This window comes from Daphnia pulicaria, chromosome 5 (assembly GCF_021234035.1).
Source record: "Daphnia pulicaria isolate SC F1-1A chromosome 5, SC_F0-13Bv2, whole genome shotgun sequence".
NCBI lineage: Eukaryota > Metazoa > Arthropoda > Branchiopoda > Diplostraca > Daphniidae > Daphnia > Daphnia pulicaria.
Window position 1 is genome coordinate 5,241,112 of NC_060917.1, and position 22,358 is coordinate 5,263,469.

Here is a 22,358-nt window from a genome sequence, read left to right on the forward strand (position 1 = left end):
AAAATCCAAAATCTATTTCCTAATTCCTATGGGTCTGTAAAATCTAAACGCGGTATTTTGCAATTACGACTGTGGGTACAGGATGCAGGATGATGAACAAGAGATTTTGCATTCGTATTTTCATGCCTTATTTGTGAATGGCCTTGCATTATTGCTTCCGCGAGCCCGCGATACTTCTTCGTCTCAAACGGAAAATTAAAAATTTTAAAAGTGTTCAGCTGTAGAAGGTAATATTTTATCGGTTTTATTTGCATTCTGATTTCATACTTGACTGAATTATCTTGGTCTATAGTTAAAGAGTTAACCTTGTATTTTCGTTTTCGAAATTTTCAATAACGTCTTATTAGTGAGTGTGTCGGGGGTCCCGTGATGCAATCGGTTACATGTGATATCAATGCAAAGAATGCGCAAATGCAGGATTAATTTATTGATAACATACAACTTATCGAGGATCAACAACCTCTTTATTGCCGCTATCGTGTAAAGTCCTCTTTAATAATTGCTCTCTCATCTCAGTGAAGCTCATTCTTTCCAGACTTGTAGTCAAATTTCATACCTAGTTCCTTGACTTTTCCCAGACAGAAACGTTGACCGATCCTTTTGTGAAAAGCCAAGTATGAGTTAATCCAAGACTTCTAATCTGAAGTCCAAATATTGCTACATACGAAGTTATTGCTTCATCTTGTGTGATTGTTTTTAAGGTTCGACCTTCGTCAAAACTACTTATCACTGCATGTCAGTTTGTTGTGTACGTACCTTAAAACTATTAGTTCAATGCTGGTGAAACGGGTGCACTTGAATTTAAGATTCTAAGGTAGTCTATAGTTTCTCATGACTGAGTCCAAACACGTTCGGCCATGATTGGTAAGTTGTTTTCAAAATGCCGCTTTTTTTTAATTTAATTTTTACACATGAAATTCTCTAATTTAATGCTAAAACTTTGTTAAATAAGTAAACCATTTTTATTTCTTATACCCATATAGAAGAAAATCAACTGGCTGTAACGTCTGCAAGTGGCGTCGTTTTTGCGATTCTTCCGGGTCACCCAGGCTGGATAGAATCAACATTTTGCAAGCGAGAATGCTCCAGATACGTTTGCAGCTCCGACAAAGGCTCACTGTGTACTTGCGGCCGAACATGGACGTATCACAAGACTCACGGAATCAAAAATTTTGGCGTGTCGGAAGAAGTTTGGTCCCCTTTCCATCATACTGTCAGCAGCCCTACCGACTCTTATGGCACCATCGATTTCTTAGGAGGCCCGCATCCCAATAAAGCTCAATTCATCCGGTTGGGCTTTGATTCACGTCCTGACCAAATTTTTCAGCTGCTGACCCATGAATGGGGACTTGAATTACCTAAACTTGTCATCTCCGTACACGGTGGCAAAGTTAATTTTAAACTTAATCCACGACTCAAGCTCGTCTTCAAAGAGGGACTCCTTCGAGCAGCTAAAACTACGGGTACTAATTAACATTAGATGATTAACGAAGCTTTCACCTCATTTCCACTTCCGACAGGTGCATGGATCTTGACTGGAGGAACCAGTACAGGAGTGACTCATCATGTCGGCGATGCTTTGATATCAGAACGATCTCCTCGATTACGAAGTGGCCGTGTCGTCAGTATCGGCGTCGCTCCCTGGGGTGTGGTGGAAAATCGAGCTTCACTGATTGGCCGGAAGAAGGATGTCGCCTATCAATCGATCGATCATCCGCGTTCCAAATTCGCTGCTCTCAACAATCGACACTCGTATTTTCTACTGGCTGACAACGGAACTGTGGGTCAGTTTTAATTGTTCATTTATCCGTGGATTGGTCATATTCAACTGTTTTCTCCAGGTCGTTATGGAGCGGAGATCGCCCTGCGGAGGAAACTGGAGAAATACATATCCAGCCAACGGCTTCCGGCTCGAACTAATTGTTCTATTCCTGTTGTCTGTTTGGTTGTCGAGGGTGGAATGGACACTATCAGGACCGTGCTGGAATACGTAACGGATTCGCCACCTGTTCCAGTAGTTGTGGTGGAAGGCTCAGGCCGGGCAGCTAATCTGATTTCCTTTGCGCACAAATACGCCAAAGAGATGGAGGAATCATCGACTGCATTGGACGGAATACGAGAACAACTGCTGGCTGAAATCCAGAAAACATTCAATATCAGTCAGTCTCAGACGAATAAATTGCTGGCTGAACTTCTACAGTGCGTCGAAAATGTGGATCTCATCACCATTTTCAAACCGTCAGAGAGCTCGGAATCAAAGTCACTGAATCAGCTGGATCGTGCCATTCTTTGTGCACTCTTCCGTGCCCGTTACTTGACAGCTGCCGAACAACTTAGTTTGGCTTTGGCTTGGAATCGAGTCGACATTGCCCGCTCCGAGATCTTCATTTACGGCCAAGAGTGGGCCGATGGAGCCCTGGAAGAAGCCATGATGGAAGCCTTGGCGAGAAATCGCGTGGACTTTGTAAAGCTGCTGCTGGAAATGGGTGTGCAAATGGCCAAATTCTTAACCATCCATCGATTGGAAGAACTTTATAATTCTAAGCAAGGCCCAGCCAATACGCTGAGGTACATCGTTCGTGACGTCCGTCCACATTTGCCTCGCAACTATTCTTACAGTCTTATCGATATCGGCTTGGTCGTCAACAAGTTGATGGGCGGTGCTTATCGTTGCTCCTACACCCGACGGAAATTCCGTCACAGCTACACCGACATGATGAAAAATTCCACTAAAGAAACTCCAAGTTGCAATGTTCTAAACCATGGATTAAGGTAAGGATTGATAATGTTAAGTCTATGATTATCGATATCTTCACTAATCATAAAACGCTGTTCTTTTTTATCCAGTCAGTATATTGAATCCGGCCACCTGAGCCTCATTGAAGACCTTCAATATCATGTTGAGCCATCACACAAAATGTTTACTCAGCCATTCAACGAACTTTTGGTTTGGTCCGTGTTGACCAAACGCCAAGATATGGCCAAGTTGATGTGGCACCACGGAGAAGAATCGTTGGCTAAAGCTCTGGTGGCCAGCAAACTCTACCAGGCCATGGCGATTGAAGCGGCCGACGACGATTTAGAAGTGGAAATTAGCGACGAGTTGCGCAGTTACGCGGCCGAATTTGATCGTGAGGCTCTCGAGTTGCTCGACTATTGTTACCGTCAAGATGACGACCTCGCCATGCAATTGCTGACCTGCGAATTGTCCAACTGGTCCCGGCAAACTTGCCTGAGGTTGGCGTTTGCGTGTAATCACCGAGAATTGCTTGCCCATCCAGGTTCTCAGTTGATTCTGGGTGATCTGTGGCTGGGCGGATTGCGGACTCGTCGCTCAACCAACTTGAAAATTGTCCTGGCCATCATCTGTCCACCACTGATCCTTCAATTGGAATTCAAATCGAAAAAAGAACTCCAACTGATGCCGCAAACTGAAGAGGAGCACATGACCGACCTCAACGACGAAGGCGATCCTTCTGAAATGAATCACCATTCTTCGTCCTGTAGCTCTTCACCGATCGTTTCCACGCAAACCGATCACATCAAAGCCAACAAAGCGAAACGTGCCAATACGTTCAAATGTGTTGAGCCCAGCAATAGTGACGATCCAGAATGTAACTTTTGCACTAACGACATAGACAGCGATATTAATAATCTCCCTCCATCGCAAACTGACAGCATCGAAGGTGTTAAAAACATTCACAGCGAAACGATAGGTCCGGGATGTGCAGCGCTTCACCACCACCATCAGTTGCCATTTACTCGAAAGTTGTTGGAATTTTACGCAGCCCCCATTACCAAGTTCTGGACCTGGACCATCGCATATTTCTTCTTTCTCGCCGTTTACACGTACACTTTACTAGTCCGTACACCTCCGAATCCGGAGTGGAACGAGTACTATGTCATAGTGTACATTGCCAGTTTCGGAAGTGAGAAATTACGAGAAATCTTGGCCAGTGAACCGGTCAACCTCAAACGCAAATTGCTCGTCTGGGCCTCCAGTATGTGGAACTGCTCTGATGCTTTCTTCATAGTCGAATTCTTTGTTGGCATGATTCTCCGCAACCACGAAAACACATTAGATCACGGACGGGTTCTTTATTGTCTCAATATCGTTTATTGGTGGGTAAAATTCAATAGTCTCCTAAGTCACGTGATTAATTATTTGTGATTGACATCTATTGGAACAGGTACATACGGATATTGACAATCTTGAGAGTGTCCAGATTTCTCGGCCCATTCGTCACTATGATCGGATGGATGCTCCAGCGGATGGTTTACTATGTTACTTTGATGTTGGTGGTGCTCATGTCGTACGGCGTCTTCCGCCAGTCGGTTCTGTTTCCTCACGAAGAGTTTTCTTGGTTCCTGGTGCGTGACGTCTTCTTCAAACCTTATTTCATGATCTACGGAGAGCTGTTTGCCGACGACATTAATCCTCCTTGCGGAAATGGAACCAATCCGGACGGATCATTCAATCCAGACATGCCTCCTTGCGAGACTGGACGGTGGCTTAATCCACTCCTCATGACGGCCTATTTATTGATGATTAACATTCTGATGTTGAATTTGCTCATCGCTGTCTTCAATTCCATTTTCTTAAAAACCAACGTTCACTCGCACAAAATTTGGAAGTTTAATCGATTCGCCGTAGTTATGGAATACGATCAGAAACCAGCTCTTCCGCCACCATTCATCGTCATGAACCATTTCCGTCTATTTACTCAATGGTGTCGAAGACGATATGCAGGTTCGTTCAGCAAATTATTTTGCAATCTCAATTAATTCATGGACTTATTTTAATTTATTTTTACAGGAGTGAAAGAGTCGTATGATTGCGGACTGAAACTTTTCCTCGACAAGGACAGCCTGGAAAGACTGAACGATTTTGAAGAAGAATCGATGGAAGGGCTGGTCCGTGAAAGAGAAGTGAAACACAATCAAACGAACGAGGAACGCATTCGGCTGATTGGCCAACGATTGGACGGTTTGAATTCCAAATTTGACGATTCCCATCACCCAGATAACGCCCTTATTCTTGTGGATTCGCTTGAATCACGTCTAAATCTGTTGGAGAGAGCAATCGAACGTGCCACCAACACCTGTCTCGCCTTCAACGATTACGTCATCTCACAAGAGTCGTTTCGTCAGTCGTCTTCTGGTGAAAAAACGGCATCAGTGACACCATCGGAAGCCACAACTGTGATAGCCAGTGCTCTAGATGGTGAGAAATGGACTTCTACTCCTGCCCACTCGGAAACATCTTCAAACAACTCCGATAATGAGCCGATTGAAGGCGATGAAAGTGAACACGGCGATACAATGGCTCACAAAGATTCTTTTCCAAAAATGTTGGCAAGCGGTAATAAAATTGTGCGACGAGCATCTACTTCCCATCTACTCAATAGAAAGGTAACTGTCTAATCCGATTTCTTATTAATCCAACTCCAATTTTGGTTAATTGCTTATTTCTTTCAGCAAATGATTCTGAAGCGTCAATTGACGGAAGTACATGACGAGGAAGAAAACAACCGGAAAACAACAATGTCATCACTTTTATTCCGAGCTAATAGTCGAGAAAATCATCGTCCCTTTGCGTCGGCCAAGGTGGTGGCCGAAGCCGAACGCCTGCGAGAGCTGGAAGGCGACGTATATCACATGATGGAAGGAGTTATTCGGAGGAGGCGTCATCGCGACTCGGAAAACTTGGATGCCTCCTTAGATGTAAATTTAACGTTTTATATAGTACCTACATTGAAACTGCCATATTCCATTGTCTCTACAGGAAATGATCCGTGCAACACCTATTCAATTTGAAGAAATCGGCACTTCAACCGACGATGACGAGATGGATCCAAATATCCTGGAATCGTTGGCCATCGACATAGAAGATTCTCCAATCATGCCGGAAGAGGCCACTCACGATGCACTCGATTCCAACAAATAATTGCTGCGTTGTAGCACTTACTTAACTGGATTAGATTCTAAAATGTTACAATCAAACCGGAGCGCGTTTTTAAAATGTAAAGCGTCTGACTTCAACGTTTTTAAAATAATTATCAAAGAGAACAAACCAAAAGGTTGTCGGAATCCCATGCTGATTTTATAGTCAAGTGAATAAAAGTTTCACAATTGTTTTCAAATCATCAAATCATTTTTACTTTTGATCTTTCAATTATTTTTTTAACTTGATGTATTTTCCTTGTTCTGCAGTATTCCTTATTTCCTTGTTCCGCGTTATTCCTTTTATATTTCCCATTTGTTCTCTTATCTAGGTGCGTGGTTGTGTTATCCTCCTTGAGTCTTCATCGCCTTCAGGCAGCGACAACCTTAAAAAAAGAGCCGCCAAAGTCAAACACTTTCTCCGTCGAGAAGAACGCAGTTGTGACAGCGAGGACACCCAGGTGAGTGAATGCAGTTTGAATCATTACAAGTTGGAAAACGTTTTTATTGTTCTTTAAAATGTTGCGCACGTCGCAGTTTTTTTACGATGTTGCTATCCTTTGATTGTATTATAATTTTGGTCGACAGAAAAGAAACCAGTAGTATATTTAATTTTTTTTAAATTTAAGTGATTTCATATCGTTACAGGACTAATATTAGAAACGTAGCAGCAGTTAGAATTTGACTTGGCGGAGCAGGTTGAACCGTAGGTTACTTTGGATTTTCAAGGTCGATTGTGTTATTGTTATTATTTTTTCAAGGTTCTCGGATATCTCGCAGACGCCGACAGCACGTTTTACTACAAACCGCACCTTATCCGAATACCGAAGTTCGAGCGTTCTTCAGTCGGCGGTCTGATGAGATGAGCAACATCTGAGGCATCCCAGCAACCGTATGCGCATTTGAAGGAGAAGAATCTGAAAGTTGCGGATCGCAAATCCGAACTGTTACACGTAGGAAACAAAAAGACCAGTAACTGGAAGACGCAGTCTTCGACGAAATGGCAACTGTTAAGGTTGCAGACACTTCAAGGTTGCCCGTACAAAAAGTATTTAAAGTGCCAAATAACGGTGTGTTTGTATTCTGAAATTTGTTGCTTGTATTTAAAAGTGATTGTATTACTGGCATAACTTTATGGACGTAGAAAAGTGCATCGAAATCACCCTGTTGATTATTAGAAATGGACTTGAAAACATGCCCGGTTGTTCGTTGTCTATTGGATCGACTTTCGTGTTGCTTCCACTTACAGAATGCGGATGATGGAGAACATCCGCCAATTCCGGTATTATGTCCTGCGAACGATGTGAAACCCAAAAAGTCGCGGATCAAGATGGAAGTCATCATTCTTTTGCAAGGTAAGCCATTTCGTATCGATCTACATGTACTATTATTAATTACGTGATTTTGCTGTTATGAAAAGGTACCGGAGGTTCAGGAAAATCGACTTTCATAAAACAGATGCGCATTATTCACGGTGCCGGTTATTCTGAAGAGGACAAACGAGATTTTATCAAAATCGTCTATCAAAACATATTCGTGGCTATGCAGAGCATGATTCAGGCTAAGGAAAAAATGCGTATCCCTTACGGAGAATCGCTTAACAAAGTGGCATTACAAACTTTGAATTATAATTGTAATAATTCTAAAAAGTATATTTGATTTTTTTCAAATAGAAAAATGCTGAACTAGTGGAGTCAATTGACTACAGAATGGTCACAACTTTTGAAAGTCCTTATGTCGAAGCCATATGGGATTTGTGGCGGGATGCCGGTATTCAACAGTGTTATGACCGGAGACGTGAATACCAACTCTCAGATTCTGCTAAATAGTAAGACATAATCATCTCCTTTTCTTCAGCAACACAAAACAAAAGTATCAATTTCTGCTTGTAGTTTATAGTTATTTGTTTCGAGATAATTTGTTGATGCCGGAGAAGAGCGAAGTTGCAGAACTAATTCTTTGCACCTTTTTCTCCCCTTGCGCTTTGACCCGATGCACAGCTATTTAGAAGCGCTAGACCGTATTGCCGCTCCGGATTATTTACCTACGGAACAAGATATTTTGCGCCTTCGTGTCCCCACGACGGGCATCATCGAATATCCATTTGACCTGCAGGAGATCCGCTTCAGGTACTATATCATGCAATCAATCATTTTCGCTTCAATAAAGACATTACCATTCTATGGGTGTGGCCTTACAGAATTGTGGACGTCGGCGGACAGCGATCCGAGCGACGGAAATGGATTCACTGTTTTGAAAACGTCACTTCCATCATCTTCCTCGCAGCACTAAGTAAAATTACGAAAATAATACGACTAGACCTCGGGCCTAATTTTTTCTCTATAGGTGAGTTTGATCGAAATCTTTTCGAATCAGATAAAGAAAACCGGATGAAAGAATCCAGAGATTTATTCCACACCATCGTCACCTACACGTGGTTCCAGCACTCGTCAGTCATCCTGTTTTTGAACAAAAAAGATCTTCTAGAAGAGAAGATTGTTCATTCTCATTTGGTTGACTACTTCCCGGAATATGAGGGTGCGTTGACTTTTCTACTGCGTTTCCTATTTGCATAAATCATCCGGTTCAATTGTAATTAATTACGCAAATTGGCAGGACCAAAACGTGATGCCATTGCAGCTCGGGAGTTTATCTTGCAGATGTTTCTCAACATAAAAATTGATTATGAAAAAATCATCTACTCCCACTTTACGTGCGCTACAGGTGTGGTTTTATTTTCTTATTCGCCGTAGGAGAAAAAGAATTGAATTGAGTATTAATTTTTAATATGTGATTCATTATCTTGTATTTTGACAGACACTGAGAATATTCGATTCGTATTTGCCGCCGTTAAGGATTCCATACTACAGTATATTTTACTCAAGTACAATTTAGTCTAATTCCTGATTCGTCAAATGTATTTGTAAAAATTTTCGTTCCTTTTCCACCACACTAATTAAGTAATTAAGTTTAAAATATCTAACATGAAATACCCTTTTTTTATTAAAAAAAAATATCTAATCAGCCATAACCAGCCCAGGAAAACCCCCAAATATGTGGTTTGAAAGTCAAATTATTTCTGTAAGTGTGTAATAAAATAATTTCTTAATCCAAACCTTATATTTGATCGAAATGAAGTTTCCTTTTGAATAACTCTGGTATAATCAAAACGATTTCAGCAAAGCCATATTGCAATTGATCAAATAATCAGATTTTTAAATTCTACTATTGTCAATTGAGGTCAGACAGGAAGTTGGCTCAGTACGGATCTATATGTTTTATCATGATTTATCGCAGTCCCCATCTAGCCCACTGTGGTCCAATATCTCCAGAGATAATCGCGGACTTTGGACTTATGTTCTTATATAATCTGATATCAAATTACTTTGTTGTCTAGAGAACTAACAAGTTTACTGATATTCTTTATGCCCTTCTTTCTTATTAGCGACTATAGCTAGGCGACCATCAACAACAAAGCAGTATGACATATCTTTACGGCAAACCAATTCTCAGCTTACTATTTTTGGCAAGTATAATATTCAAAATTGTAAAACTTATTTGTAACACCTCCGTAAATGTGTCACAGGTGCAGGTAGGACTACTTGTTGTTGCCACAAATCCATCAGCAGTTAACGCTGCGCACTTGACGAATTTCAATGGAAATGTCGTTCGTGAAACTTGTCCAGAAGATTATTCTCCATGTAGTTGCTCTGTGGCCTCGGAAGGCCTTACAATTGTTTGCTCTGAGGTGTCCGTTCAAGACGTGATTGACGTTTTTAACCGAACGACGGCTCGAGATTTGGACACATTCGGATTAACTTGGACGAGGACTCCCCTGGAGTCTGTCACGATTCCGGCCGACCTTCTCGGAGGATCTCGTGCAAAGCTCATCGGTGTCTACTGTCCCAGTAAAATTGTGCCTCGAGTCCCGCTTCGCATGGATGACAACGCGTTCCGCTCGTCTCGCGACTACGCCGACACTTTTCTCACATTCTACTGCAACTGGAGCCAACAGTTGGACTTGCAGTTCTTGGTCGGATTTAACAATCTTGCGATATTGGAAATCGGACTCGCCACTGAACTTCAAGCCATTGGGAGTCTGCCCACTTTGCCCGCACTCACGACGTTACACGTCATGGACAGTACGGGTTTAGTAGAATTTCCCGATCTGACTCCGTCTATTTTGAAAGCTCTCTTTTTGAACGGCAATCAAATGGACGACACGATGGGCGCAAAGCTACTGGACTCGATCATCGCAACTCCAACCATTCGACTCTCCACACTGAGACTGAACAGCAATCGATTGACAAGAATACCCACCCAACAAATTACCTCATTCCCAGAATTGCAAAATCTTTATCTAGACGACAACGTCATTCCCGTCCTCGAGACTGGCTCACTCACTTTTCTATTTCCGGTTAGCATTTTGTCGCTTTCATCCGCTTCAATTAACACCATCGAACCGAACGCTTTTCAAGGTATAATGCAACCACCAATGTTGTAATTTGTTAACGGTCTTCACTCTGATTCCTGCTTTCATTTCTTTTGTGTCCAGGGGATTTCTCCATGGCCATAGTCAATTTATCTAACAACAATTTGACTCGGTTTGAATCTGCTGTTTTCCTCCAACTACTGGAACAAATGAACTTACCGTTCGCTGACGGTTACGTCGATCTTGAATCCAGTATACTTACATTTTTTTAAATAATTTGTTGAACTAGGTCAAGTTTGGTAATGATTTTTTTTTTCTGTTAAAATTTTAATAGATCTAATGAATTGCGATTGTGGTCTGGCTTGGTTGATCCGTGACTATCGACTGTTACTGCCCTCCGTCCGTAACGGACTGTGTTCCAACGGAATAGCTTTCGAGAACCTCGAGCCAGCCTCGTTTGTCGATTGCCCTGAAATATTTTAACTTGGTAATGTCCTCCTTCCACCAGTAACGTAATTTGCGCTGCTCATTTAGATTTAATTAAAATTCGCTTTCTTTTTTTCAATATTATCCGATGATGTATTTCGATTAGACATGCGTACAGTCTAGAAATTCTAAACGTCTGTGTTCACGTTATACTCTGCGATCGTATGCATCAGGAAGGAAGCTGTAATAAAATATTTTGAGTTATCAAATACGGGATCAGCTAGTTTACTGCGATGTGATAGAAATGAGTCGAGGGTTTTTTTTTTATGAGGTTGAGCTAGATAGCTGTAGACATGAGAGAGGGTGGAATATGGTAATGATCGGATCACGCTCTTTTTCTCGTCCGGTCTCACCGCTACATTTACAGTTAATATTCACCGAGACAGGAAAAGCTGTAATTTTAATGAGGAACAACTCATGTAGCGCAATATTTCCGGCTGCAATGCGATATTGGTGCCACATTTTATACATTTACTTTTCGGATTAATAATTTGAAATGTTCGACTAAAAACTGGTAAAAAATTTATTTGAATATAAAAGCAAATTGCAGTGTAATGACGCAAGGTGAAACGTCGTTTATTGTAATTTGCCAATCGATATTGTGGTGCAATTCAAAGTGGGTGAATGACTCATATGAAATAAGGCCGAGGTCGCTAACAAGCAGCCACTTTGGATCGCACATAGAGCACTCTGGCGGCGGTCGCTGAATTCCTGTACTGAAGTAAGTAGGGCCTTTCCTTACTAAGATTGGGGACTGCTGTTTCTCGTCACGTCACTTTTTTTTTTCGTTTTCCCGTCACGACTATCCAGCATTCACGCTTGAAATCAGCTCTCCGGACGTTCCAGCTATCCCTTCCTCTCAAATACGGAGCTGACGTAGTGAAGTGCTGTGGTGGTTTCCCAACACACAAGAGCTTTCGAAAGGGGTGTGTGTGTTCTGTTCAGAGATCGGTCCCGCCAGACAGACGTAAGTTTCTCGTTGACTTGTTCTCATTTTAAATTTCAGCTCAACAAACTATTTTTAAAATTAACCAGAAATCGCTTACTTTCGTTATAGAAATTCGGCCTTTAACCTCAATTCTTCAGAAAAAGGGAGAAACAGAAAACTCTGAAAATGTTCAGTTGGCTGGGCAAAGATGAGGCTCGCAACAAACAGCCTGAAATCTATGATAGGTATGCATTATACGATCAACTAGTGGGAAAGCAAATTATTTTTCCAGAACTAAACAAAATATTTCAAGTGTTGAACTATTTTGGTTGTGAACCATTCACCGTAGTGTGGTGTTTTCAATTTTAGTTACCTACTGTAGTTCATGCTAGAATTGTTTTGTAATTGAATGTTAATATGGATATTCGCACAAATAGGTCATAAATTCCAAAAGATGACATCACTATTTGTGACCTTCAACACTTGTTAACCATCATTTTGTGTTTTTACATTGTGTAGTGTGGTTGAAGGTTTAAAGAAAATTTACAAAAGCAAGATTCTGCCTTTGGAACAGCAATACTTCTTCCATGATTTCCACTCACCAGAACTGAGTGATCCTGATTTTGATGCCAGGCCAATGATCCTATTGGTAGGGCAATACTCAACTGGCAAAACCACTTTCATTCGATACTTACTGGAAAAAGATTTTCCTGGTAATTTTTTTAAAAGTTATTTTATTTCGAAAACCAGCTGTTTGTTACGTTATAATTAAATACCCTTTGTCACGTAGGAATTCGAATCGGTCCCGAGCCTACCACGGACAGGTTCATAGCTGTCATGCACGGAGATACTGAAGGCGTCATACCCGGAAACGCCCTTGTGGTCGATCCAAAGAAACAATTTAGGCCTCTATCCAAATTCGGCAATGCCTTTCTTAACCGATTCCAATGTTCTACAGTCGATTCCCCTGTCCTAAAGGGCATCAGTATCGTTGATTCACCTGGTATCCTTTCGGGCGAAAAACAGAGGACGGACAGAGGCTACGAATTTACCGGTGTGCTGGAGTGGTTCGCTGAGCGAGTGGACAGAATCATTCTTCTTTTCGATGCGCACAAGTTGGACATTTCTGATGAGTTTAGACGTTCCATTGAAGCCTTGCGAGGCCACGACGATAAAATTCGCATTATCTTAAATAAAGTGAGTCACATCCAATTTATCAAACAGTATGCAGTTTGTCTGATCTTATGTATTCTTTCAGGCTGATATGATCGATCACCAGCAGTTGATGAGGGTGTACGGCGCACTAATGTGGTCACTCGGTAAAGTGCTCAACACTCCCGAAGTGGCTCGTGTATACATAGGATCCTTTTGGGATCAACCCCTACGTTATGATATGAACAGAAGGTAACATTTTTTCCATTCGTTTTTTTTTTAAGTTAATTTTTCGTCAATACAAGTACATGAATTAAACACGAAAATAATTTTAGATTAAACGCCCGAATTTATTTTCACTTTTGAACCCATCTTCAGGTTATTCGAAGCTGAAGAGCAGGATTTGTTTTCAGACCTGCAATCACTCCCAAGAAATGCTGCTTTACGAAAACTGAATGATTTAATCAAGCGGGCTCGTCTAGCTAAGGTAATTTGTCGCTGAATACTCTACAAATAGCTCTGTTATATCCCTTTTTATGTATTCCACAGGTTCATGCATACATAATCGCTGCTCTGCGAAAGGATTTTCCAACCATGTTTGGCAAAGACGCCAAGAAAAAAGAGCTCATCAAAAACTTGGGCCAAATCTACGATCAGATACAACGAGAATATCAAATATCCCCTGGTGATTTTCCTGACATTAAAAAAATGCAGGTTTGTTTAAGGGACACTTGAAAGGAATCAACAGACAATTGAAATATTGATTGCATCTTGTTATTTGTGAAACATAGGAGCAGTTAGTGCATCACGACTTCACCAAGTTTCCGCCATTAAAGCCCCGATTGCTCGAGGCAGTTGATAGAATGTTAGCCGAAGATATAGCCCGTTTAATGTCAGTCATACCACAGGAATCTGTAATAAGAGCAGCTGCCGAACCGAACGGTTCTGGTATTAAAGGTGGAGCATTCGATGGCGTTAGTGAAAAGGCCAGCCCATTCGGCTACTTGAAAGGCGAAGGCATCGATGCTGGAGCTGGTGAACCTGAATGGATTGTTGGAAAAGATCGCTACAAAGCAGACAACATCTTTGACAGTCTCAACCCGATTGATGGAAAAGTCACCGGAGCAGGTAAATTTTGAAACTTATCCGGTCAAACTTCCCATATCGTGTATTTGACGAATATTATTTCTAAATCTTTTTATTTTTATATCTTATGCAGCTGCCAAGTCAGAAATGGTAAAATCGAAGTTACCAAACTCAGTCTTGGGTAAAGTGTGGAAACTTGCCGACGTTGATAAGGACGGCATGTTGGACTCGGATGAATTCGCTTTGGCAATGCACCTAATCAACATCAAACTAGACGGTCACGACATCCCAGCCGAATTGCCTGTGCACTTGGTACCACCATCGAAAAGGGGGCGCTTTTAAACCGAATGAGGACCGAATAAATGAAGCATCCTAACAATCCATTAGAAATCGTACTTTTGGGGCGCCTCTCATCTGTCAACTGACCAGTCAGTTGAGAACTTGGATGAGATTCTTAGACGAATTTGTTTTCCTCGGCACATGGAGTATGTCTATGATAAGATTATTTGGTGTTCAAAACTGTTGAAAATTTATTTCTATCCCATTTCGTTCTGTTTGTGTGAGCTTGTGTGTACGCCAAAGAAGTGTCTGATTCAAAAATAACTCCAGTACGATAGATAATTTAGGTATCCGCTGGTGCCTTCTCCATTTTAATTTGATTCTTCTCTTAAACTCTTTGCTTTACATTGATTATTTTACCCTTAAATAGCCGAGAAAATTCTTGTTTAGCGTACGCTTTTCTGTATTGAGAGTATCACACCAATTGGTTATAATGCGAATGAAAATGAACAGAAGAAAATGTGAGTGAAAACGAAAAAAGGTTATTATCATGGTGCTTCAATATTAACGTCATGAATGCACATCAAATGTTTGTTCATCAGCTTTCGCTGTGAAATGGGACGATATCTGATGCATTTTACGAAGACCAAAGCTCCTCTGATCTGCCAAATCGGAACATCAGAGAGGATAAAAATATGAAAAGATTTTGCATGAAGAGTCCAACTCCAGGCCATTGTGGGACATTTGCGGGAATGACGTAAGCTTGAAATAAAATCCAACATGATGCAATGAGGGCAGTGAAACCAAGAACGAGACCCAGGAAAAACCAACCGCGAGCACCGCGTGAACCTAGACATCCATCTTCAGAGTAACTGTCTCCTCTAATTGCACCATTGCTCACCATATTGATCCTTGAAAATCAAAGCATTGTCCTCATTATTATTAAATGATATGAATTTTACAATTTATGTATCTTACATTATCATTGAAATAGTGCCTACAACACCACAAACATGATAGGCATGGTGAAAAACTTCCATGGCGGGGTATCGTGCAGCTACATCAAAAATCATCCACCAGCCTGATGCAAACTATAAAAATAATTGAAATGGTAAATTATTTCAATTAAATTGAACAAGTAGTTTAAGGATAATCTGATATAAAATACAACATTACATTTATATACAAAACAATCACGTCATTGTCTATATTTATACTTACTAATATTCCCGCTGAGACGGAAGCGTAGGTGTTACGCTTTTCCTGCAGGTTGACCCGTTCCATTAAATTCTCGAGAAAAGGCATCTTTTTCAACACAAAATATCGGTCTTCAAACGAAGTTGAAAAACTTAAATTATATTTATTGACTTGCAAAGATTATGACACAGCGAATTGAGAAATCCGTTTATGGTTTATTATCTTTTGATACAGGATGTCGTCTGCTAGACTTCTACCGCTTCTAAAACAGCAATGCCGATTTGATTTTAAGTTAAATTCTTCATCAATGTAGTATAAAGTAATCATAATTGATTTGAAAGAACCAAGAATTGAAGTTTTTTAAAATTTACCGTAAAAAAAAAAATGGATTTCCTTAAAAGTTAAGAGGATAAAATCTTTCCAGCGACGTTGCGCCCAGACCTCATCTGGCTCATCAGAGATCAGACGCAGACTTCAAAGACGTCAAACTCAAAGTGTTGGAAAGTGGACGATGTAGAGAAATTCTATTTTTTTGTTTTGTTTACGAAGTTTTTTAAAATTTGCACTTTGAAATATTTGCTGCAAGGTAAGCAAGCCGATGAATTTACTGACCCAAAAACTTAGTAAATGGATGACAAGTGTAATCCTAATCTATTTATCGTCTGTGGTTACAGGATTTTGAAGTAATGGCGTCTAAGATGCAACTACGCGTAAAACACAAAGGTGGCCAATCTGTCATTTCAACCCTGTCATTAACCAGTAGAGTGGAGCAATTACTGGATGAATTGTCAAAATCAACCCAGATACCAGTGCACTTGGTTAAAATCTTGAGGGGTTTCCCACCGATTGCTGTGGATATTTCAGACAAAAGTGTTTCCCTTAGTGAATGTGGTCTGCAAGAAAGAGACACCATTCTTGTAGAAGAATTAATAGAAACACAACCTGTGCAATCTTTACCAGTTTCCCATGAAGACAGTACAGAACTTGGAAAAATTGCCCCAGCAGGCATACTACTAAGAAAAGTTGTTCCTTCTGATAATTCATGCCTATTTACAAGCATTGGTTTTTGTCTTTCAGGTAGAGAAGTAATTTTAGCTTTAATTGCAAAATAATTGATGTTTTAATTTAGGCAAGCCTGATCCCAAATCCAGCTCATTTATGAGAGAACTGGTTGGGTCAACAGTTATAAGTCAAACAGAAACATACAATGAAGCTTTGCTGGGAAAACCCAACAAAGAATACCAGAAATGGATTCTTCAGGTTTGTTGTTTATTATGTTTTCAGTTGAAGTTAAATTGTAGTTATGTGTGCTTGAAATAGGATGATTCTTGGGGAGGGGCCATTGAATTAGCTATTTTATCCTCTTATTTTGGATTGGAAATTGATGTTGTTAATACTCAACACTCAATCATCAACAAATTCGGTGAAGATCAAAATTATGGACAGAGGATACTTTTGATTTATGACGGCATCCATTACGATCCTCTCTATCTAGAACCTTTCGACGTAAGTGTATATTTATATGAACAAAGTTTGTTTAATTTCATATTATTGTTTACTTTAGGGGAGCCAAAACAAAACGTTGTTTCCAACATCAGATTCTGCGGTATTGCAACAAGCCGAAGAATTGGCGGTAATTAAAAACCACTTATTTTATGCTTTAATTTATACCTTAATTTTTTATATTACTATATTACAGGCCGAGGCTAGAGCGAGCCACCAGTTCACCGATGTCAACCACTTTACGCTCAAGTGTATGGTGTGCAATTGCTTTTTGACGGGTCAGATTCAAGCGCAGCAACATGCAAAAGAGACGGGTCATGCTAACTTTGGTGAGGTTACGGCTTCAAGTTAACGACAGATGTTAAAGATCTCAGGTGTGCTACATCGTTACAAATGTGACTAAAAGATTTCGCTGAAGATTTGCGTTTAGATTTGAATCGTGCAACAGCTTAATGTATTTGAATTATAGTTATTCTCACTAATTTACTTGTTTGTGCTTGACTAAATTAACGAGAAGTAAACGGTTTTTTCCCCTCTGAAGGCAAATAAAATTTAATTATTTTAAAAAATTTCTTTGTATGCGACAGTAGAACTCCAAAGACATAAGAGGTCCTTTTTTCAATATTATTAAAAATACCCGACAATAGAACTCCAGTGCCCGACAGTAGAACTCCACTACACGACAATAGAACTCCAATTTCCCGTAGGGATTCTGTACAGGTTTTCCCAGTTGTGGGAATTTTTTTAAATTTCTATGTGATGTCTAGATACAATCTATAAATTCCTTTATTAAACCCCCTTTTTGCCCATTTTCAGGCCCAGAAAACAGCGTTTCACGATTTTCAGGCCCATTTCAGAAAATCTTGAAACGCTGTTTCCTGGGCTTGAAAATGGGCAAAAGGGGGTTTAATAAATGAATTTTTAGATTGTATCTAGACATCACATAGAAATTTAAAAAAATTCCCACAACATGGGGGATATCTAAGCTATATTTACACAAAACATCATTATTGAAATGTTAATGGTTTAATTATAAACTTACGGTGTGTGAAGACTCAAATCAGTAGGGAAAGAGGAAAAATAATGGCTCTAGATTTGTGTGCTCGACGCGCCACCATACGGCATAGGACGAGCATCGCTTCAAGCATTCCTCTTAGCCCTATCCCTGATCGTAGTCTTTACCCTCTTAGTCTGTGGTAGCGCTGATGTCATCCTGAAGTGTTCTCAATGTGTCAGTCTAGGCTGAAGAGCTCTAATTAAAGTGTGCTGTTCAAGTCTTGTGAGTGTTAAAAGTATCAATTTGCACTCAAGTTTATCTATGTTTAAGAGACGATTTGGAGTGTATACTAATAACTGTTTAATTAATCTTTTAGATCATAGATGTCAAGCACATTGATAACAAATTATAAACAAGGTGAGATGTCAAGCACATTGACAACAAATTATAAAAAAGATGACTTTCTTTTTTATATATTTAGGGTCTAAACTACATGTTTCCAAATTAGCATACCAGACTATGAGAAGTTATGTCATTTGAAGAAAAAGGGCAATGACTACACAGTGAACAAGGTCCCTTGTTTGAAAACCCGTTGGCTGCTACCTGTGAATCTCCCTTTTTACTTTCTTAAACGAGCCCTCTTAATTGAGGTATTGATTTTTGTCGCTACAATCTTATTGAAAATGATTGTCATCCAATTAAATGTTCATTCTGCTTACAGGGTAATCCTTCGCTACTGATCATGGACTCCATTGGTGAAACTGAAAACCGACGAGAGAATGCTGTAATCCAAGACTGATAAATTGTGTAGTTAGATTAAATTGTAAGTGCATTTCTGGGCTCCCTTCTTTTCTGTGGCCCCGTTTCCCTAACTAACCACTAACCAACGCCCGCCGGTGGTCACTCACCCGCTGTGAAACCAGGAGGAGGGGAGGGCTCTGGTCGAACGGGGACTTGGAAGGCGCATGATCCGACGAAAACTTTTAAAGGGTCATGAGTCTAACCCGGAAGCCTATTATGACTAATCGCTCCCCAGTAAAACTTGCCTCGCACTCTTCTCTCTTCTTCCATTTCCAGGTAATCTCCCTGGATCTACGCCGACACTGCATGTGCGAGTTTTAGCAAGCAATCCGCCACCCAATTTGACAAAAAGTGATAGTTTGTTTTCACGGAAATATCGTCAGACGGTTACAAAATTTCTAATTCAACAATCTCATGTAGAAATTTGCATCTAGTCTACTGGTGCAAATCTTGATTCTGTAAGCTTGATTAATTTAGGTGATGTGTTAAAAGCAATTGTGGGTAGCTAAACAATTGAACTAGTCCACTTTTTCTGAATATTTTGGTTTTAGATCACTTTGTTGTTTTTAGATTTTTTTGTGATCTATCTTCAAAATATTCTGAAAAAGCGAATAAGTTCAATTTATTGGCTACTTACAATTTTTTTAACACATCTCCTAAATAATCAAGCTTAAGGAATCGCAATTTGCACCAGTAGACTAGACGCAAATTTCTACATGAGATTGTTGAACTAGAAATTTTTTAACCGTCAGTCGATATTTCCGTGAAAACAAACTATCACTTTTTGTCAAATTGGGTGGAGGATTGCTTGCTAAAAAGCCTCGCTCAAAAAAATTGTCTCGAACCGGACGCTGTGTTTAATGAATTCTTTATTTTGTAAGTGTTCTAAATAAAAAATGAGTTACATAAATGATTTTTATTATTTAACATAACATAATGATTTGTTATTTACATAACAATAACATTTCCATATTACAGGTATTTGTGGGGAAATGAATTGTGAGGTTTGAGGAATAGATGTGGTTATGTAGGTAGGTATATGGATGTGATAGACAAAGGATTTTATTTTTACATTATTAAAACAAATCACAACTTCATCTAGATAATGAAAATCAGTTGCTCACCCCCCCCCCCCCAAATCTCCTCCTCGCTGATTTCCCAATCGCGAAGGCACGTTTATTATTTGTTCAACGTAAAAGTTATAGTTCCCCGTATTACTATTTTTTTTTTCATTCTCAACATATAAACAAAATACTGGATGTAACTTATGAAGCACAACACCAGCGATTCAACACCAAGGAACTTTTCTGTTCCTTTTTCAACATATAAACGGTTAACTGCAGACACAAATAACAATTAAAACTGGATGTAACTTTTGTGCATAACACTAGCAGTCCGGCACCAAGGAACAGCAACAGCATAACTCGATCCAAAAAATCTTTCACCAGTATAGGCTGCAACAACATGCCATATTTGACAGCAACATCACTGCTACGTAAACATAAACCTATGACCAAAATGAGATTAATGTTTGATCAATGGAAATTTTGTATAAAACTTAAAAAAATCACTTCAAATGGAGTTCACCCAAATACTCTATGGCAACACTATCTGATAACTATAGTTTAAACAAAAATTTACATGAAACTAGATTACTCATTAAAGATTTCAATACAAATTCATTTGAAATTTGTCTTGCTCTGCAGTGAAACAAAAACATTCTTCTACAGCATGTGCCTATCTTGTTAACCAATTCCCCTTAAACAATCCATAACTCAATTTAAATATGATCAAAGGAAAGATCTATTGAAATGATGAAATCCCCAAATAATAAAATTGAACAATGTAAGCAATTATAGTAGTCCAAGCATGATACTTCCCAAGTTAGAACTTAAAATTTTTATCAAATTACCATTTCAAGGAGTCATCTTGCAGTTCTACTAATGTCCAACATTTCAGCAACCACAATGCAGCATGATCCAGCGTCAACTCAGATATGGCTGCTCCCAGAAGACTTGAAGCATGGGTATCTCCCACACTCCAGGACAACATCAGCACCAAAGACTGCATGCAACAGCTCAATTTAATCACACCTTTCACTGGATGACTGCAACGAATCCAAGCACAAATTAGACTGCAACAAAGAAGCGCAGACTTCACCTGGCTATTGAAAAACAAAAACAAGTTACTAACAAGGAACAGAATCTCATGTGACATAACAAAACAACAAAAGTATGAAGTTAAACTATACAATCTCTCAGAATTACCTTGATAAATCTTACAAAGGAATTTGTAGTTGTCAAGTTTTCCAACTTGAAAATAACAAATGTAATCCACATTTCCATAATGGTCTTAACTCATAATTGCAACAGAGAAGCAAAGGGGTCTCTCTAGTCATTAACTAAATCTGTAGTGATCAACTATCAGTTGAAAGAAAAAAACACAAAAAAAACACAAGATTTCCCAAGTTACAACCAATAATATCAATCAAATTACCAATTCAAGAAGTTTTCCTGCAGTTACACTTAGGATAGCACCAGCTCGATAAACTGCATGCAGAAGCTGCAACTCAACCATGACTCAATCACACCTATCACCAGCTGGCTGCAACAAAACCACATTAATGATACTACAAGCTACAACCATGAAGCTCAGACTTTGTCGTGTTCTAAATTTCTGCAACAGTTGAGCAAAGGAAAGCATTTCCGACCTGAAAATCAACTAATAAAAGTAAAACCTATTGCATTATTGCAGGGAGATTGATCAACAAAATTACTTTACTAGCTTTGAAGTTGCACGAGATGAGACGTACAGCTAACAATGGCTGACATTTCGACAAAATGGACAGCAGTTTCGACCCACGTCATCACATTTGGCCAAGTGAAATTATATGCCAGATTGCCTGAAGTTCAGACAGAGACGTCAAAGATTAATTAAATTTAAGAAATCCAAACAAGCATTACCAATTACATCTAATAGCTAAAAATGTAGCTCGACACCAATCAACTTGGAAGACACTTTCAGTCAGCGTCTCGGAAACAAATGGCAAATATTTCTTACTCACGAAGACACTCGCGCCACCTGGCGGATGGGAGGACAATCCGCCGTTATGGTGACCGTAGAACTCCACCAAGGCATGCCTTGTGCCATGGCCTACTTTAATAACGGCCCATCACCTCGCTATCTCCCTGTTGCCGAATGGTTCCCAGCCCCTACCCCTTCTCATCCCCTACTTTTCATAGCCAGAGGGCTATGAAACCATTCGGCAACAGGGAGATAGCGAGCTGATGGGCCGTTATTAAAGTAGGCCATGCCTTGTACATACTCGGAAAATGTCGTTTTGGCCACTAATTCAAATGGATCAAAATCAACAGGGACAGATATTCATGATATTTGCTGGACTTGACGGAACTTCTCTGTTGAACTGTCTGCCATGTCCCGCCATGTCCATGAAATATTTCGGGTCCAGGAAAAGATACGTCACAATGTATTTTTTCTCATTCAGCGGATAGACCTAATTTAAAACCATTTACAAATTTTCAAGGTAGTAAAAT

General features: G+C 39.8%; 5 protein-coding genes and 2 long non-coding RNA genes across 17 annotated transcripts; 5 read left to right on the forward strand and 2 right to left on the reverse strand.

The window, feature by feature from the left end:
• Positions 1-63: 63 nt before the first annotated feature.
• On the forward strand, positions 64-6,143 carry LOC124340791 (transient receptor potential cation channel trpm-like). Of its 2 annotated transcripts, none has more exons than XM_046793459.1 (9): positions 64-864; positions 984-1,463; positions 1,521-1,784; positions 1,842-2,772; positions 2,848-4,122; positions 4,191-4,750; positions 4,817-5,412; positions 5,479-5,724; positions 5,786-6,143. In XM_046793459.1, exons 1-9 carry the CDS (start codon positions 858-860, stop codon positions 5,945-5,947), a joined length of 4,521 nt encoding a protein of 1,506 aa, XP_046649415.1. In that variant the 5' UTR covers positions 64-857; the 3' UTR covers positions 5,948-6,143. The 2 variants fall into 2 exon arrangements, with proteins under 2 accessions (XP_046649415.1, XP_046649416.1); XM_046793460.1 differs by having other exon boundaries at positions 5,482-5,724.
• An 87-nt stretch (positions 6,144-6,230) lies between these two features.
• Positions 6,231-11,072, forward strand: LOC124341136 (guanine nucleotide-binding protein G(q) subunit alpha-like). 6 transcript variants are annotated; one of them, XM_046794089.1, is made up of 12 exons: positions 6,231-6,404; positions 6,592-6,641; positions 6,705-7,298; positions 7,364-7,548; positions 7,617-7,771; positions 7,944-8,072; positions 8,144-8,235; positions 8,290-8,481; positions 8,560-8,667; positions 8,761-8,827; positions 9,389-9,469; positions 9,530-9,661. In XM_046794089.1, exons 3-11 carry the CDS (start codon positions 7,124-7,126, stop codon positions 9,399-9,401), a joined length of 1,116 nt encoding a protein of 371 aa, XP_046650045.1. In that variant the 5' UTR covers positions 6,231-6,404; positions 6,592-6,641; positions 6,705-7,123; the 3' UTR covers positions 9,402-9,469; positions 9,530-9,661. The 6 variants fall into 6 exon arrangements, with proteins under 6 accessions (XP_046650045.1, XP_046650044.1, XP_046650041.1 ...); XM_046794088.1 differs by lacking the exons at positions 9,389-9,469; positions 9,530-9,661 and having other exon boundaries at positions 8,761-9,027; XM_046794085.1 differs by lacking the exons at positions 6,231-6,404; positions 6,592-6,641; positions 6,705-7,298; ... (4 more) ...; positions 8,290-8,481; positions 8,560-8,667 and adding exons at positions 10,499-10,627; positions 10,710-11,072 and having other exon boundaries at positions 8,777-8,827; positions 9,530-10,421.
• A 539-nt stretch (positions 11,073-11,611) lies between these two features.
• LOC124341016 (EH domain-containing protein 3-like) lies at positions 11,612-14,831 on the forward strand. The gene is made up of 9 exons (XM_046793898.1): positions 11,612-11,828; positions 11,919-12,034; positions 12,309-12,502; positions 12,580-12,986; positions 13,048-13,193; positions 13,320-13,428; positions 13,491-13,655; positions 13,733-14,069; positions 14,161-14,831. Exons 2-9 carry the CDS (start codon positions 11,976-11,978, stop codon positions 14,367-14,369), a joined length of 1,626 nt encoding a protein of 541 aa, XP_046649854.1. The 5' UTR covers positions 11,612-11,828; positions 11,919-11,975; the 3' UTR covers positions 14,370-14,831.
• Positions 14,746-15,752, reverse strand: LOC124341389 (transmembrane protein 50A-like). The gene is made up of 3 exons (XM_046794485.1): positions 15,528-15,752; positions 15,285-15,397; positions 14,746-15,217 (listed from the first exon to the last, which is right to left on the reverse strand). The coding sequence occupies exons 1-3, from the start codon at positions 15,609-15,611 to the stop codon at positions 14,944-14,946; spliced, it is 471 nt and encodes a 156-aa protein (XP_046650441.1). The 5' UTR covers positions 15,612-15,752; the 3' UTR covers positions 14,746-14,943.
• Positions 15,753-15,919: 167 nt separating this feature from the next.
• Positions 15,920-17,546, forward strand: LOC124341228 (ubiquitin thioesterase OTU1-like). The gene is made up of 6 exons (XM_046794237.1): positions 15,920-16,089; positions 16,178-16,580; positions 16,633-16,763; positions 16,824-17,009; positions 17,068-17,136; positions 17,203-17,546. The coding sequence occupies exons 2-6, from the start codon at positions 16,190-16,192 to the stop codon at positions 17,356-17,358; spliced, it is 933 nt and encodes a 310-aa protein (XP_046650193.1). The 5' UTR covers positions 15,920-16,089; positions 16,178-16,189; the 3' UTR covers positions 17,359-17,546.
• Positions 17,547-18,208: 662 nt separating this feature from the next.
• On the forward strand, positions 18,209-18,744 carry LOC124341581. Its single transcript, XR_006918497.1, has 2 exons — positions 18,209-18,420; positions 18,485-18,744. It is a non-coding gene; the product is annotated as an uncharacterized LOC124341581 (long non-coding RNA).
• Positions 18,745-20,052: 1,308 nt separating this feature from the next.
• Positions 20,053-21,935, reverse strand: LOC124341469. Of its 5 annotated transcripts, none has more exons than XR_006918278.1 (6): positions 21,768-21,935; positions 21,586-21,706; positions 21,515-21,525; positions 21,301-21,408; positions 20,717-20,968; positions 20,053-20,311 (listed from the first exon to the last, which is right to left on the reverse strand). It is a non-coding gene; the product is annotated as an uncharacterized LOC124341469 (long non-coding RNA). The 5 variants fall into 5 exon arrangements; XR_006918277.1 differs by having other exon boundaries at positions 21,462-21,525; XR_006918276.1 differs by having other exon boundaries at positions 21,301-21,525; positions 21,775-21,935.
• Positions 21,936-22,358: the final 423 nt, after the last annotated feature.

Bases quoted from the DNA above. Each gene is read 5' to 3' on its own strand.
- LOC124340791 (XM_046793459.1), top strand. The intron at 1,464-1,520 runs GTACTAATTAAC...CACTTCCGACAG, and splicing joins TCGAGCAGCTAAAACTACGG to GTGCATGGATCTTGACTGGA. The intron at 4,123-4,190 runs GTGGGTAAAATT...CTATTGGAACAG, and splicing joins TGTCTCAATATCGTTTATTG to GTACATACGGATATTGACAA.
- LOC124341136 (XM_046794085.1), top strand. From the start codon at position 9,425: ATGACATATCTTTACGGCAAACCAATTCTCAGCTTACTATTTTTG. The intron at 10,422-10,498 runs GTATAATGCAAC...TTTTGTGTCCAG, and splicing joins CGAACCGAACGCTTTTCAAG to GGGATTTCTCCATGGCCATA. The intron at 10,628-10,709 runs GTATACTTACAT...AAATTTTAATAG, and splicing joins TTACGTCGATCTTGAATCCA to ATCTAATGAATTGCGATTGT.
- LOC124341016 (XM_046793898.1), top strand. From the start codon at position 11,976: ATGTTCAGTTGGCTGGGCAAAGATGAGGCTCGCAACAAACAGCCTGAA. The intron at 12,503-12,579 runs GTAATTTTTTTA...TTTGTCACGTAG, and splicing joins ACTGGAAAAAGATTTTCCTG to GAATTCGAATCGGTCCCGAG. The intron at 12,987-13,047 runs GTGAGTCACATC...GTATTCTTTCAG, and splicing joins TTCGCATTATCTTAAATAAA to GCTGATATGATCGATCACCA.
- LOC124341389 (XM_046794485.1), bottom strand. From the start codon at position 15,611: ATGCCTTTTCTCGAGAATTTAATGGAACGGGTCAACCTGCAGGAAAAG. The intron at 15,398-15,527 runs GTAAGTATAAAT...TTATTTTTATAG, and splicing joins CCGTCTCAGCGGGAATATTA to TTTGCATCAGGCTGGTGGAT. The intron at 15,218-15,284 runs GTAAGATACATA...TTGATTTTCAAG, and splicing joins GGCACTATTTCAATGATAAT to GATCAATATGGTGAGCAATG.
- LOC124341228 (XM_046794237.1), top strand. From the start codon at position 16,190: ATGGCGTCTAAGATGCAACTACGCGTAAAACACAAAGGTGGCCAATCT. The intron at 17,010-17,067 runs GTAAGTGTATAT...TGTTTACTTTAG, and splicing joins TCTATCTAGAACCTTTCGAC to GGGAGCCAAAACAAAACGTT. The intron at 17,137-17,202 runs GTAATTAAAAAC...ACTATATTACAG, and splicing joins AACAAGCCGAAGAATTGGCG to GCCGAGGCTAGAGCGAGCCA.